General features: G+C 41.9%; 1 protein-coding gene across 3 annotated transcripts in view; it reads right to left on the bottom strand.

Annotated features, from left to right (window-relative positions):
* LOC132874124 (zinc finger protein 569-like) overlaps positions 1-13,369 on the bottom strand; it is a 65,453-nt gene that overhangs the window by 15,060 nt on the left and 37,024 nt on the right. For all 3 annotated transcript variants that reach the window (XM_060910057.1, XM_060910056.1, XM_060910058.1), the window contains exon 3: positions 9,049-9,250. In XM_060910057.1, the coding sequence (XP_060766040.1) occupies positions 9,049-9,250 (202 nt within the window). The remainder of the gene's footprint in view (positions 1-9,048; positions 9,251-13,369) is intronic.

The raw sequence follows: 13,369 nt of genomic DNA, 5'->3' as shown, positions 1-13,369 counted from the left end.
AAGTTCGGCGGCGTCTCTAGGTTTACGTTAACAGCCATGCTTGCCTGTTTTTTTTTCCTCACTGCAACCGCCGGGGAAAAAAAGAGAAGACGAAGAGTGCCTTGCAGTGAGGTAGCGGCACAGCGACACCTCGCGGAGCGGAGGTGCGGAAGTCGTACTGGATTTACAACCCGTCTGAAACATGATTTTATTATTTGAAAAAATATCGATATTCAAATTTTGAGTATCGATATTGAATCGGAAGACAAAGTATCGCGATATATCGCCGTATCGATATTTTTGCACACCCCTAGTTGCTACCACAATCACGTCAATCGGATGTGTTTTGAGAAAATTCGTTTTTTGCGATTTCAACCGGAAAGCGCCAACACGGCAGTGCGTGGGGCGTGTCTTTTTGCCGATACAAAACGCTAGTTTTAAAACCATTGCAAAGCTCAAAGCAACATGACAGTTCTGTGGAAGTGAGTAGAGGGTTCCTACAAACAAAACGAAGTGTCCCTAGCTCTGCAAGTGCACGGACAGAGTGTGTAGAAGAGTAAATACAAAGCCAGTGACCTTACCTGAAGTAGTTCTTCTTCAAAGTTGTTCTTCTTCTTGTTCTGGAGAACAACTACTTCAGGTAAGGTCACTGGCTTTGTATTTACTCTTCTACACACTCTGTCCGTGCACTTGCAGAGCTAGGGACACTTCGTTTTGTTTGTAGGAACCCTCTACTCACTTCCACAGAACTGTCATGTTGCTTTGAGCTTTGCAATGGTTTTAAAACTAGCGTTTTGTATCGGCAAAAAGACACGCTCCTCGCACTGCCGTGCTGGCGCTTTCCGGTTGAAATCGCAAAAAACGAATTCTCTCAAAACACATCCGATTGACGTGATTGTGGTAGCAACTCAACGTATGCACTCCCAATAATGCGAAAATAGACCTAGAAAGCATTTCACTCCGGAGTATTCCTTTAATGCTCACTGCGTTAAAAGGAACCGGTTCAGCATTTAAACAAACAAGCCCCAGTTATAATAAATGCACCGAATGTGACTGTTGGAAAGAGCACAAACTTGTGCGATATACAGTGTCTTGCAAAAGTATTTCATCCCCCTTGGTGTTTGTCCTGTTTTGTCGCATTACAAGCTGGAATTAAAATGGATTTTCGGAGGGTTAGCACCATTTGATTTACACAAAATGCCTACCACTTTAAAGGTGAAAATTATCTCGTTGTGACACAAACAATAATTAAGATGAAAAAACAGAAATCTGGAGTGCGCATAGGTATTCACTCCTAAAAGTCAATACTTTGTAGAGCCGCCTTTTGCTACAATTACAGCTGCCAGTCTCTTGGGGTATGTCTCTATTAGCTTAGCACATCTAGCCACTGGGATTTTTGCCCATTCCTCAAGGCAAAACTGCTCCAACTCCTTCAAGTTAGATGGGTTGCGTTGGTGTACAGCAATCTTCAAGTTATGCCACAGATTCTCAATTGGATTGAGGTCTGGGCTTTGATTAGGCCATTCCAAGACATTTAAATCTTTCCCTTTAAACTACTCCAGTGTAGCTTTAGCAGTATGTTTCGGGTCATTGTCCTGCTGGAATGTGAACCTTCGTCCCAGTCTCAAAACTCTGGCCGACTCAAACAGGTTTTCCTCCAGAACTGCCCTGTGTTTAGTGCCATCCATCTTTCCTTCAGTCCTGACCAGCTTTCCTGTCCCTGCAGATGAAAAATATCCCCACAGCATGATGCTGCCACCACCATGCTTCACTGTAGGAATGGTGTTCTCAGGGTGTTGGGTTTGCGCCACACATGGTATTTCCCATGATGGCCAAAAAGATCAATTTTAGTCTCATTTGACCAGAGAATCTTCTCCCATGTGTTTGGGGAGTCTGCCACATGCTGTTGGGCAAACTCCAAACTTTTTTCTGAAGCAATGACTTCTTTCTGGCCACTCTTCCATAAAGCCCCACTCTGTGGAGTGTACGGCTTAAAGTGGTCCTATGGACAGATACTCCCATCTCCGTTGTGGATCTCTGCAGCTCCTTCAGTGTTATCTTTGGTGTCTTTGTTGCATCTCTGATTAATGCCCTCCTTGCCTGGTCTGTGAGTTTTGGTGGGCGGCCTTCTCTTGTCAGGTTTGTAGTGGTGCCATGTTCTTTCCATTTTGCTATAATGGGTTTAATGGTCCTCTGTGGGATATTCAAAATTTGGGACATTTTTTATAACCCAACTCTGATCTATACGGCAACACAACTTAGTCTCTGACCTGTTTGGAGGCTCCTTGGTTTTCATGTTGCTTGCTTAGTGTTGCAGAGTCAGGGTCCTTCCAGAACAGGTTGATTTATACAGACATCATGTGACAGTTTGATTGCACACAGGTGGATCTAAATCAACTAATTGTGATTTATGAAGTTAACTGGTTGGACCAGCTCTTATTTAGGGGTTTCATGTGAAAGGGGATGAACACCTATGGACGCTCCAGATTTCTGTTTTTTTTCCCTCTCATCTCAATTATTGTGTCACAATAAAAAAAAAAAAAAAATTGTTTCTAAAGTGTAACCTGTTCAAGTTGCGTTGCCACTGTTTAGCAAGTCGTTTACGTTGCTCGGTTGTCTGCAATGGAACACAAAAATATTATAACGTTGATTATTTTTGCAACCATAGGCTTTGCATGCTGCTATTCTTCAACAATGTTTTGTCCATCCGGCTACATCGCGGTGTCAGGAGCAGTGAGCCAATCAAGATACAGGAAACCTATCAACGATAGTATGTCAGACTCCACCCACAAAACAGTACCCTTGAGTGAGCAGGAATACAAAAGTACTTTAAAGCACTGCTTTATGTGACAATACAGGGGAGTCAAAATGTGTAACATTTCCCGCCAGTGTTTAATTTTCGCTGCAGGATCCCTTTAATACATTTTTATGATTATAGTATAAGTATATAAAGACTTGTATCCGAACAGAACTCTTTCGGAGGTCGCCTGAGAAGTTTTGGCCCCTTACTACATGGATTAAAGCAAAAAAAAAAAATTATTTGGCTGAAAATTTACGGGGGTGGGGTGGGGGGTGGTTTATGGGAGGATTTTGATGAAATTCTATGGGGGGGGGGGGGGGGGGGGGTAGTCTGGTTAACACCAGACCATATCACAAGTGAAATATGGTCTGGAATCCGCCTATTGAATTTCTCGTAGGGGAGGTGTGGTTTACGATTGTCAATGGCCGTTTATTGGACGTTGCGAATGTCTATCATTTGGCGTATACATAGCCCATGGCCAATTATGGCAGTTGTACCCGGTGACGTAGTTAGAGCGACGAAGAGGCGAACAAGAGAAGGAAAGAGAAAGAGAAGGCAAAACAAAAATAGGAAAACAATGGCACCGAACGATTACTGCCGTTTGTGCAAGACAAAGCTTGATCGAAAGTTTGGTTCGTATCGCTCGCCGCCATGTTAAATGTGATCCGTAAACAGTCCCAAATAAACTACAAGCTTCCGTTTGTCGAGTAGTACGTGTCACCGTCTTTCCACCCCTCCCCACTCTCTGATTGGCTCCCTAACTCAGGCGAGCCTTTAGACCATAGTTTCCATGCTGTCTTTTCAGATCGGAACGATTGTGCAAAGCAGCATGGGATTTCCCAGGCTAACGGGTGGATTTCGATGAAATTCTGAGAATGGTCAACTTAGAACTGATAACTTTATCAATTAATTAATGGATTAATATCTTCAATTTATTGCACTCTCTTTCCATTGCTTCCGTATATTATTTTTTTGTGGCAAACCACACAAATGCAAGCGCCTGGAATGTTTAGTTTTTTGCACCATGAACTAAATGGCTTTCCGTTTTCACCTATTTTGTACAGCCAAGCCCACCTCCACTTGTTTTTTACACCTTTATCGATGGCAGACACATCAGTGCCTTCTTTCATGTAAAGCGCATCCATGCTGCCGAAACCGAAAGCAGAATGACACGCTCCTCTATGCTCGACGCCAATATAGAAAAAAGTTTGGATCTTCGCTTAAAGTAAAATTATAATTTGACCTTACTCTGTGTTGAATACGACTTCAAAAACAATTCAAGATTTTATTAAGAGAAATATTGTGGCCAACACGAGTGTTAAGTTACCTAAAAGATCGCGTGAAGTTGGCTGCTATCTACTTTGCGTTCGTTCTCATTTTCCTCCATCATTTCATCGGCCAGAAACAGACGTTTTGACGTAATTTAACTTAGTAGGCTATGATTATTATTTAACCGTAGTCTTCTAGACATTTTGACTGTTTGGAGCATTGAACGCTGGTGTATGATTTTCAGGGAATAAAGTTTAGCGCATGTCGGAACATCATTGCGCTCGCAGCCTCCAACTCCTCAAACGCCCTTTAAACTGTGATATAACGTCGGCTATAAGGCACGGTTCTAACATACCTTACACACTGGCCTAACGAAAATAATTGTTGTTAGCTATAAATTTAGGTCTAATTACTTCTGACAGTCTGCAAGCATTGCACCGTCGGGTCTTCAAGTCTGGCTGAAGCAGAGGAGCGGGCTTTCCGGGGTTTATTTTTTCATTTTTTTTTTTTAAACATGCTCTATTTCTATATGTCCAGGTTTGAACTAAGTCATTTTGGCAAGATTTAATTTAATACAAAACAGAAATGGTCCGACAAGCACGCCAAGCACATGGGAATGTATTTTGACAGCACATGTTTTTTTAATGCCGCACCGTAGACAGCGAACGTTTAAACATGATCAAACATAGGAAATGAACGACACAAAGCATGGCTCAAAAACAAAAGAGTTAAATAAACCCTGCTGATAGTTGATGGTGTTGCAACACATCAGTGTTATAACCCAATCTCTACCCAACCACCCGTCATTTTAATTCTCCTCGGATCAGCACCGACCTCACATTTGGCCTTGGGAGAGTTCAGTTGACGGAAATCCGTCACATGACGGAAAACTTTAATCCGTGTTACTATTGTGAATGTAATAGGGTTTTTTTTTTTTCTCCGTCAAAGCAGCAGTCACAGTAAAAGTGAACAAAATGTGCCTGACAAAAACAGCCAATTGACTGAAGCGGAATGTACACACGTGAAAGAGGTGCACGTGAGCGGTTAGTTTTGCTTCACACCAACTTGTGAACTTCGATCTGTGAATACACAAGCCTCAGGCTCTTGAACTGCAAACGCTAGGTTTTTTTTTTTTTTGGTAGTAAAAATTTCTCTCTCTCTGCCTGCTTTTGTTTATTTGTGAGCAATGTTGGCACGTCTCTCTGTGTGGATAAGATCAAGTTCTGCCTGTATGGTCAGGATCTCCACTCTGAGCTAATATTTTCCCAGATGTGAATCCTGAAACTTCTGGAAGCAGAAACACAAAGTGAGCGACACAAATATAATAAGCCAGTTCTCAAATTAAAAAACAAACAAACAAACAAAAACACCAACCCCATATCCACAGTGTTGCATTACTGCCATCTACAGGTTTACCTTTGAGCGTGCACTGGCAGTTCCATCACTCTGCCGCTAAACGAACAGCTGATCACACCGAGGTGCTCGCTGACCGCCGATATTTATATTAGTTTGGTCCTGCGTTTCCTTTCCTTCGTATACAACGTAACGTCTTTCCTTCTCACTTTCTTTCCGTTACTGTAGTCGGTCTTTCACGTTTCATTCACACACTCGCGTCCTCCATTTTTCTTTCCTGTTTCGAATTTGTATCCCACAATGCCTTGCATGAACAGGGAAAGCCCATCACATGATACATGACGTAGTATCTGGAATTGGATCATGGTGAAGCAGGAAAAAAATAGTGGAGAATTTAGGGCCACGTGGCTCGAAATTCATTAATTGTTCCATTTAAAAAAAAAAACTAATGAAATTGGAAGTCTGTGAATCGAATTTCACTTGCTTTTGGTCCACTAAACAAAAATAACTGGGTGTCAAGGAAAATTCTTTTTATGACCCAAATCTTTAATCCAGCCAACATACAAGAAGTTGTAAACCTGGAAGAGGATGAAGGCGTTCATCTGTGTGTCCGTGTAGAACGATGTCTGCAGCACCAGGTATTTTTGAGATGTCGAGGAACTCAACGGATAGATCATTTTCCAAACAATCGGAAAAATCCTGCTTTACTAGCATGTAAGGATCTATCCTATCGCAAAGAGCAACTTTCTGAAGGTATCTTGACTGTGCATTGGGCCATTATTAAAAAATTTTCTGTTTCCGGTCCACCGGCTGGGTGAGTGCCGTTTGTGCGGTTGAAAATTGTTTTTTTAACGCCGGTTTTTCGACATTTTTTTCGGGTTTGTAAATCTAAAATCGAACTTGACATTTACGCATTCCCAGGGCTTTCCACTAAGGCTCATACTAGCCAGCCATGACAAATAAGTAGCCGGGGGGGGGGGGGGGGAGTAAACACAAAATAAACTCCTGTGCACGCAGTTCCCAGGATTAAATGTATTTTCCACAGACCATTTATTTATTCACTTTACTCAAATACAAAGTAAAATGGCAGTAAATCTTCTTTCTTTTCTTGCGTATTGCATCATGAGGCGTTCCTGGCTTGTAAATCTCTTATTTTCGGTGCATGACACATTCACGCAGCTGAGCATGCTATGAATTAACAACGACAACGGTCTGCAGTGGCGGCTACACAATTAAACACTCGGCGAACATTTCTCCATTTGTGTATGAAAATACACTCCAACCACTCAGTTTGGGTTCATTTACAACCAACGGTGTCTTTTGATGCCAGCACGTAATTGAACGAGAGAAGACTGGTTTACCGGAGACAAAATAAGCGTCATCTCTGCTTCTATTCCCTCCGACGGCCCCGACACACACAACGCATGTAGGGGCTGTGGATGAGTTACTCTCCCTTGATCAACGAAGTCGGCGGGGAATTTGTGGTTATTATCGGTACAAACAGCGCGAATCACAACTTAAATGAGTGCGGTTCAGTTTGACATTATTGTCAGTCGGTTAGTTAAACATTTAATTTTATTAAAATCAAAAATTAATATTTAGAGCCTGTGGGCTACAAAAATGGTCATTAAAGTCATCGGCTGGACTTAATTGTGTAGTCGGCTGTATGGCCGGCAGCGGGCGCTTGTGGAAAGCCCTGCATTCCGCGCAGAATATAGAATCGAATCAGCTCTGCGCATGCACCGTGCGGCACAAAAAATGGCAGCCACCATGAAGGAAGGCGATCCGGAGTTTTCAAACATTTACTTAAGTGTGAAATCGCAAAATGGTATTCTAGCGAACAACAAAATAGTAAAGATTCAGAAAAACAAATCATTCAGTGATCATTTTAATAGTGTAATTTCATCCGAACTAGGCCTAACGCTCGATTTAGAACTACAAAAAGTCCGTGTGTCGGACATTTTAAGTACCTTTGTAAAAGTTTTGCAAATGTTGCAGTCAGCATTTAAAATGCTAATTTAAAGTTTTTGTACAAGTTTCAGTTGATTAAACTGTCATTTTATTAAATGTGTCTGCTTTTGTAATTAAAGTACTGAAAGAAAAAGCAAACAGCATTGCGATTTCTTATCCATCCATATATTTAAAAAAAAAAAAAAAATCCCTCCCTCCCAACTGAAAATTTTTTTGCTCACCCGGTGGACAGGAAACGGATTTTTTTTTTAAGGATGGCCTTGGCCTCTAAACTGCAAAAATAGTCTCTACATGCCGGTGGCCAAATCAGTTCTCCGGACCACCGCTTCATTCACCAGAAGTAAACTCGCAAGCAAAAGTCACGTGACTGAATACAACCTATATTCTATTCCAGGTTAACCACTTGCAAAGAACAACCAACAAACCTTGAACTCCGTGGATTGCATGTGAAAAGAATGGCGAGATCGTGGCCGCACACCGCGACTACATGGCAGGCCTCGGAGAGAGCTCTTCTCACATAGCATCGTCATTGTGGGCTCGAAGTTGGAGTGAAACAAAGGGATTCACTGACCGTTACAGATAAAAAAAGGCATACTGGGTTCTTCCTACCACTGTGAAAAAGCATCTCCTCCCGGATCAGAGATATTTCCTTTCTAAAGAAATGCCTAAATCAAGTTCCTCAGCCGCAATCAGACGTTCAAGACGAAGTTTCAGGGAGACGGTAATACCCTTTATCTTTTTCTCTCTTTGAACATTCAAAAACGGTGCAAAAATTAACAATATTTAAGACAGATTAAGCCTCGCTTCCAGAAAAGACGGCATTCGGTTGTCCCCCGGGACAAACCATCACGTGATGTCATGCGCAAGGGGTCTATCGTGCATGACGGATTTGGAAAAGGAAAAAGGTCACGTTTCTCTCTTATAATGAACTTTTAACTCATCAGGGATGGCAACAGGAAAATTTTATTTCAGCTGAAACTCCGAACGGGGAGTTCAGGGGGCGGAGCCCCCCTGAAGCTTTAGCCTTTTTAGCCTCTTCTACCTATTTTCTAGCCATTTTACATGTATATTGTGTGAAAAATACATGATAAAAATAAGTAAGTATCTAAAGTTATTCACCGGCACAACGCAAGGGGGCGCGAAGTCGCTAGGAGTAGTTGGTGGGTGTGGTTAGTGGAGTGTTTATCCTCCGGTTACTTATAATGACTAGAACTGGAGTCGTATAGATGTCCGTACTTCCTCAATCAACCGCTCTTCATGCTGCTCCATCTTCGCTCGTGTTTTTAAAAATGCCGGTCGTGAAAACAAACCAAACCGGGAAAGCAGGGAAGCGGAAGTGCGTGTAGAGTGGACCAATCAGAGCCCTCTTGTTCATTGTTACACTCGATATAGAAGCTTCCGTTGTTCGCGAGACATGTGGTTTCGATACGATTTGACACTAATCTCAGTAGCAGCAATAAAAGTTAGGTACCTAACCCCCCCTAAAACTTTTCTCTACGGATTTAGACGTTCCACAAAAATGATAAAATTGAAATTCAAAACGGCGGATTTCCGCCGTTTGGCGGAAAATTGCCATCCCTGCTCATGCTGGGGTCAAATGTAAGTCACCTTGCTCCAATTTAACCGAACCATCAGCGTGTGTACAGTGGATGTACAGAAATACATCTATCTGTTACCTGAGAGATCATGATGGGATTCTTCAGCTCGGTCAGACAGTTCAGGGCTGCAAGCAAGAGGTGGACGGGATTGCTTTGGTAGTTCAAGATCCTGCTGCGTGGTACTAAGCTCCAGTTTCACTTGTATCACTGACGTCTCGGGGTCCATTGGCGCTTGGCTGGAGTTCTGCTTCTCTGGAGGAAACGCATCTGCTTGGCCGGTCTGCGCGTCCACTAACACAATGGAAATGCACAGATAAATTACACAACGGTTAGTTTTTATTTCAGCCATAAGACTTTGTAAATTGGAAATCAAGACAAGGATTTCTCTATTCCTGAGATCAGGGTCGAAGTGTTTTTGCTTGTTTGTTTTCCTCCCTGAAACCCAATTCAAGAAAGCTTACTGGTTGGCACAACAGCATCAAGTACAATTTTGACAGATATACAGGGCTCGACATTAAGGACTGCCTGATTGCCCGGGGCAAGTGAAACATGCATTCGGGCAAGTGGGATATGTCCCTGACATGCCCGACCAGACAAGTTGGAATGAGCATATATTACAAACTAGCATCACAAAAATTAGGCTTTTTGATCTTTTATTTCAGTTCCTAAAAGCATCCTTCACTACGTATCCACAATTATGCCTCGGCTGTTTTCTTAGTCTCGGTTTCATTTACTGCTTTGCAAGTTATTTTGGGACGCATACTGTTTATAGACCCCTTGTGCATGATGTCACGCATCACGTGATAATTACAGCTGGGGTCAGACAGACACCGTCTTTCATGCAAGCAAGGCTTCATCTGTCTTCAATATGGTTAATTTTTGCGCTGTTTTTGCTTGTTCAAACAGAGAAATGGATAAAAGGCATTACCGTCTCCCGCGATCAAGAAAAATGTTAAATAGTAGCAAATGCTTCAAGAACAAGGAAATGAGTGGTTAAAGAATACGACGAGAGGAGCTCAGCCTGAAAACGCCAGAGAAATTCACGACTGTATTTAAAATGTATTTTACAAAAACTGAAAGTTGGAAGTGAGAACTGAAGAGTTTGCTTAAGAATCTCGTTTTATTTTTTTCTGCTCGCATTTGAGTTAGCTCCTTCATGAAAGTGTTTGATTTTCTTAAAGGTAAAGCTGCTTCCTTATTCGACACAGAAAACCCAGATTGGTTTCAAACAACTCGGGCATAAAAGAAAAAAAAAACCCTCAACAAGGAGCGACATGCGCGATAAATCCTGAAAGAACAGAACAGATTAAGAGCAGAGAGAGCTGGAGCTTTGTCTGTGAAGATTCTCAGACCCCGTCCACACGTAGCCGGGTATCTGCTAAATCGAAGATATTTTTCTACGTTTTGGCCTGTCATCCACATGAAAACACATCAAAAACGAATATTTAAAAAAACTCCGGGCAAAGTGAAGATTTTTGAAAACTCCGTGTATGCCTTTTCGTGTAGACAGAGATAACCGGAGTTTTGCGTTTTAGAAGGTCACAATCTGCGCCAAAAAAATGACAACAAATCTGCCCCGACGTCAAACGTGCGACCTTTGTTTACTGCAGAAGCCAGATTAAGCATGGACTTAAGCTAGCCGCACACCACGGCGATCCACGCGGTACCGAACCGACCCATTTCAGAGCCGACTCCCGACAGGGCACGCACATATCCCCCCGACTGTTGACGAGTGCAGTCGCGATTGAAGCGACACGTGACAACTTAATAGCTTTGTGATTGGCTATTGGATATAGTTACTGTTAAATCCAACACTTGAAGATGCTACAGGCTGAATTACAAATGACACAACATGGAATATGTAGCGCACTATCTAGGCTGCATGAGCTATTATTCCCAACCTTAAATAGTGCACTTATATAGGGGAGTTAAAGCGATTTGGAATTCAGCCACACAACTTGAGCAGAGTGGCTTTCCAGCCCACTGTGTCTATGGATAAAGCTTCAGTCTATGGAATTACAGTATATACCTGCATTAGGTGCTACCAACACGTATTTCTCGCGCTAGAAATTGTGTTTAATGATGTCATGTGTTATATGCGAAAGATATGATTGGCTATTGCTAGCGACTCTCGCCGATCAGTCTGGCTCCCGATTAGTTTTTCGAATCAGCTGTGTACCATCGAAAACTAGTCTTTACGCCTGACTCGCGACTTCAGTTGGCTCGGTACACTGAAAATCGGCGTAGTGTGTGGCTAGCTAAAGAGTAATGGATCGGAGTAGTGCCTTGAAAGCGTTAATTATTGTGCAGGTGCTATTTACATGTTTAATTTTAGAAGCCCAACTACTGCTCCAAGAGCACAGGCGATGTGATTAGGGGGTAGGATTTGGGGAAATGGCCATCTACAGGTTTGGAATGCTTATGAATGTGATTGAAAACGCAGATGTTCGGTTATGTGTGGAAGGGATTTTTTTCGAAGACGAGGTGGTGTGGATAAAACATTTTTATAAACGGAGGGGGGGGAAATGTTCGGTTTTAAAAATACCCGGCTACGCGTGTACATGGCATCAGTCATCCAGGTCATACTGCGGAGCTTCTCTGCTCGCTTTGTGGATCCATGGCGTGGTGTTTGAGTGATGTTGTTGACGGCGTCACGGCGGTGGTGCTGGAGATGTGGGACTTGTTTCGTGCGCCTTTTGGTGGGACTGTGGCTGCTACACCACGGGAATTACATCCTGACCCCTACTTGGTGGACTTTTTACTTTTTTATTTATTTAATTATATTTTTTATTTTCTTTCTTTGTCTACTATTTATTTGTTGTCTGTATCTCTCTGTGTGTGTGTGTGTGTGTGTGTGTGTTTGAACTTCCTGTAAAGCAGACCTGGGCATTTTACGGCCCGCGGGCCACATCCAGCCCTTTGGTTCATTCTGACCGGCCCGCGTAAGGTTAATTAGAAATTACAAAATAAACGCATTTTCTAATTTTACCTCATGCATGGACTGAATGTGCATTGCTTTTATTTTGAAGTTGTGTTCAACAAAAACGCAATGCGCGCGACATGAACATGACAGGAAATCCCACGAAACCTAATCCCGCGATAACTACTTCCGTAATTTGTCCAGACCAACCACAAACTTTTACGTCATCCTTCAAACAGTCCAGTCAATCACATAGTATGACATCACCAGCAGGCGCCGGAGCCCGAGCCGATCTGTAGATCTGATACCTACACCGAATCGACTGATGATCATCTGTCAGCTGTGCTTCGCATCTCCACCTCAGACATTCAACCTGACTCTGATGCACTCGTTAAAGACCAACAGAGACTAGATTTCTCTCACTGAACAAATAAAAAACTGAAAAACACCAAATGAGGTGATTAGACTACAAATGTGGGCATCATTATTATAATATGATGTATCTTGCTTGATGTTTGGAGTAGAAAGACAATATTGTGATGTCTTTATTGTGTTTTGGGGTGAATGTGACTGGAAAAAAAAAAAAACGGTACAAACGTTCACATTTTGTTAACCATTGTTTTGGGAAATTTGATTGAATAAATGACATTTTTTGTAAGGCAACCTCGTTTCTTCCATACTCTTACCAGTCTTAGCAGCTTGTAAAAACAATGTTATTTACTGCTTTATATAAAGAAATACAATTAATATTATGCAGAATTTAGTTCAGCCTTTTGGTCCGGCCCTCCACAAAATTCTGTTTCTCATGTGGCCCCATGGAAAAAATAATTGCCCACCCCTGCTGTAAAGCGCTACACAAAACAGATGTATTATTATTATTATTATTATTATTATAGTAAACCGTGGGTGGTAAAAGAGAGCAACTGGACTTGCTTGAAGATTCTTGAAGACGTTTCACCTCTCATCCTAAAGGCTTCTTCAGTTCTGAAGTGAAGTAACTGAAGAAGCCTTTCAGATGAGAGGTGAAATGTCTTCAAGAATATTCAAGTAAGAGCAGGAGCTTCGTTTCTGTTAGAGGAACAGTCCTGTGCAAAATATTTATATATCTTTTTTGTTATATCATCCACCCATAGGTTTAAAAAAACGCCCTGCGCTGTGTCCTGACAAACCGGCTGATTCAGTTACAGGTTGTCAGTTCTGTATAAAAACACCCACAACCTACACAACAATTTTAAACTCAAACATTATCCTGTCTGTCATGACACAGCGCAGGTCTTTTTTTGTTTTTAAACCAAGAGGTGGATGATAAAAAAAAAAAAAAAAAATCTCAAACACAGTACTGTTCAAAAGTCTTGGCACCCTACTGTTTTCTTCATACAAACTTTATTATAGATTTCTATTTTATGATTTCTACATTATCGCGTAACGAACCTACAGTCAGAGTTCTACACAAACACACTGAACTGTACAACAGCTGCA

This window comes from Neoarius graeffei, chromosome 26 (genome assembly GCF_027579695.1).
Source record: "Neoarius graeffei isolate fNeoGra1 chromosome 26, fNeoGra1.pri, whole genome shotgun sequence".
Classification (NCBI taxonomy): Eukaryota; Metazoa; Chordata; class Actinopteri; order Siluriformes; family Ariidae; genus Neoarius; species Neoarius graeffei.
The sequence above is the reverse complement of the archived record's forward strand: the minus strand, read 5'-3'. Positions and strand labels throughout refer to the sequence as shown.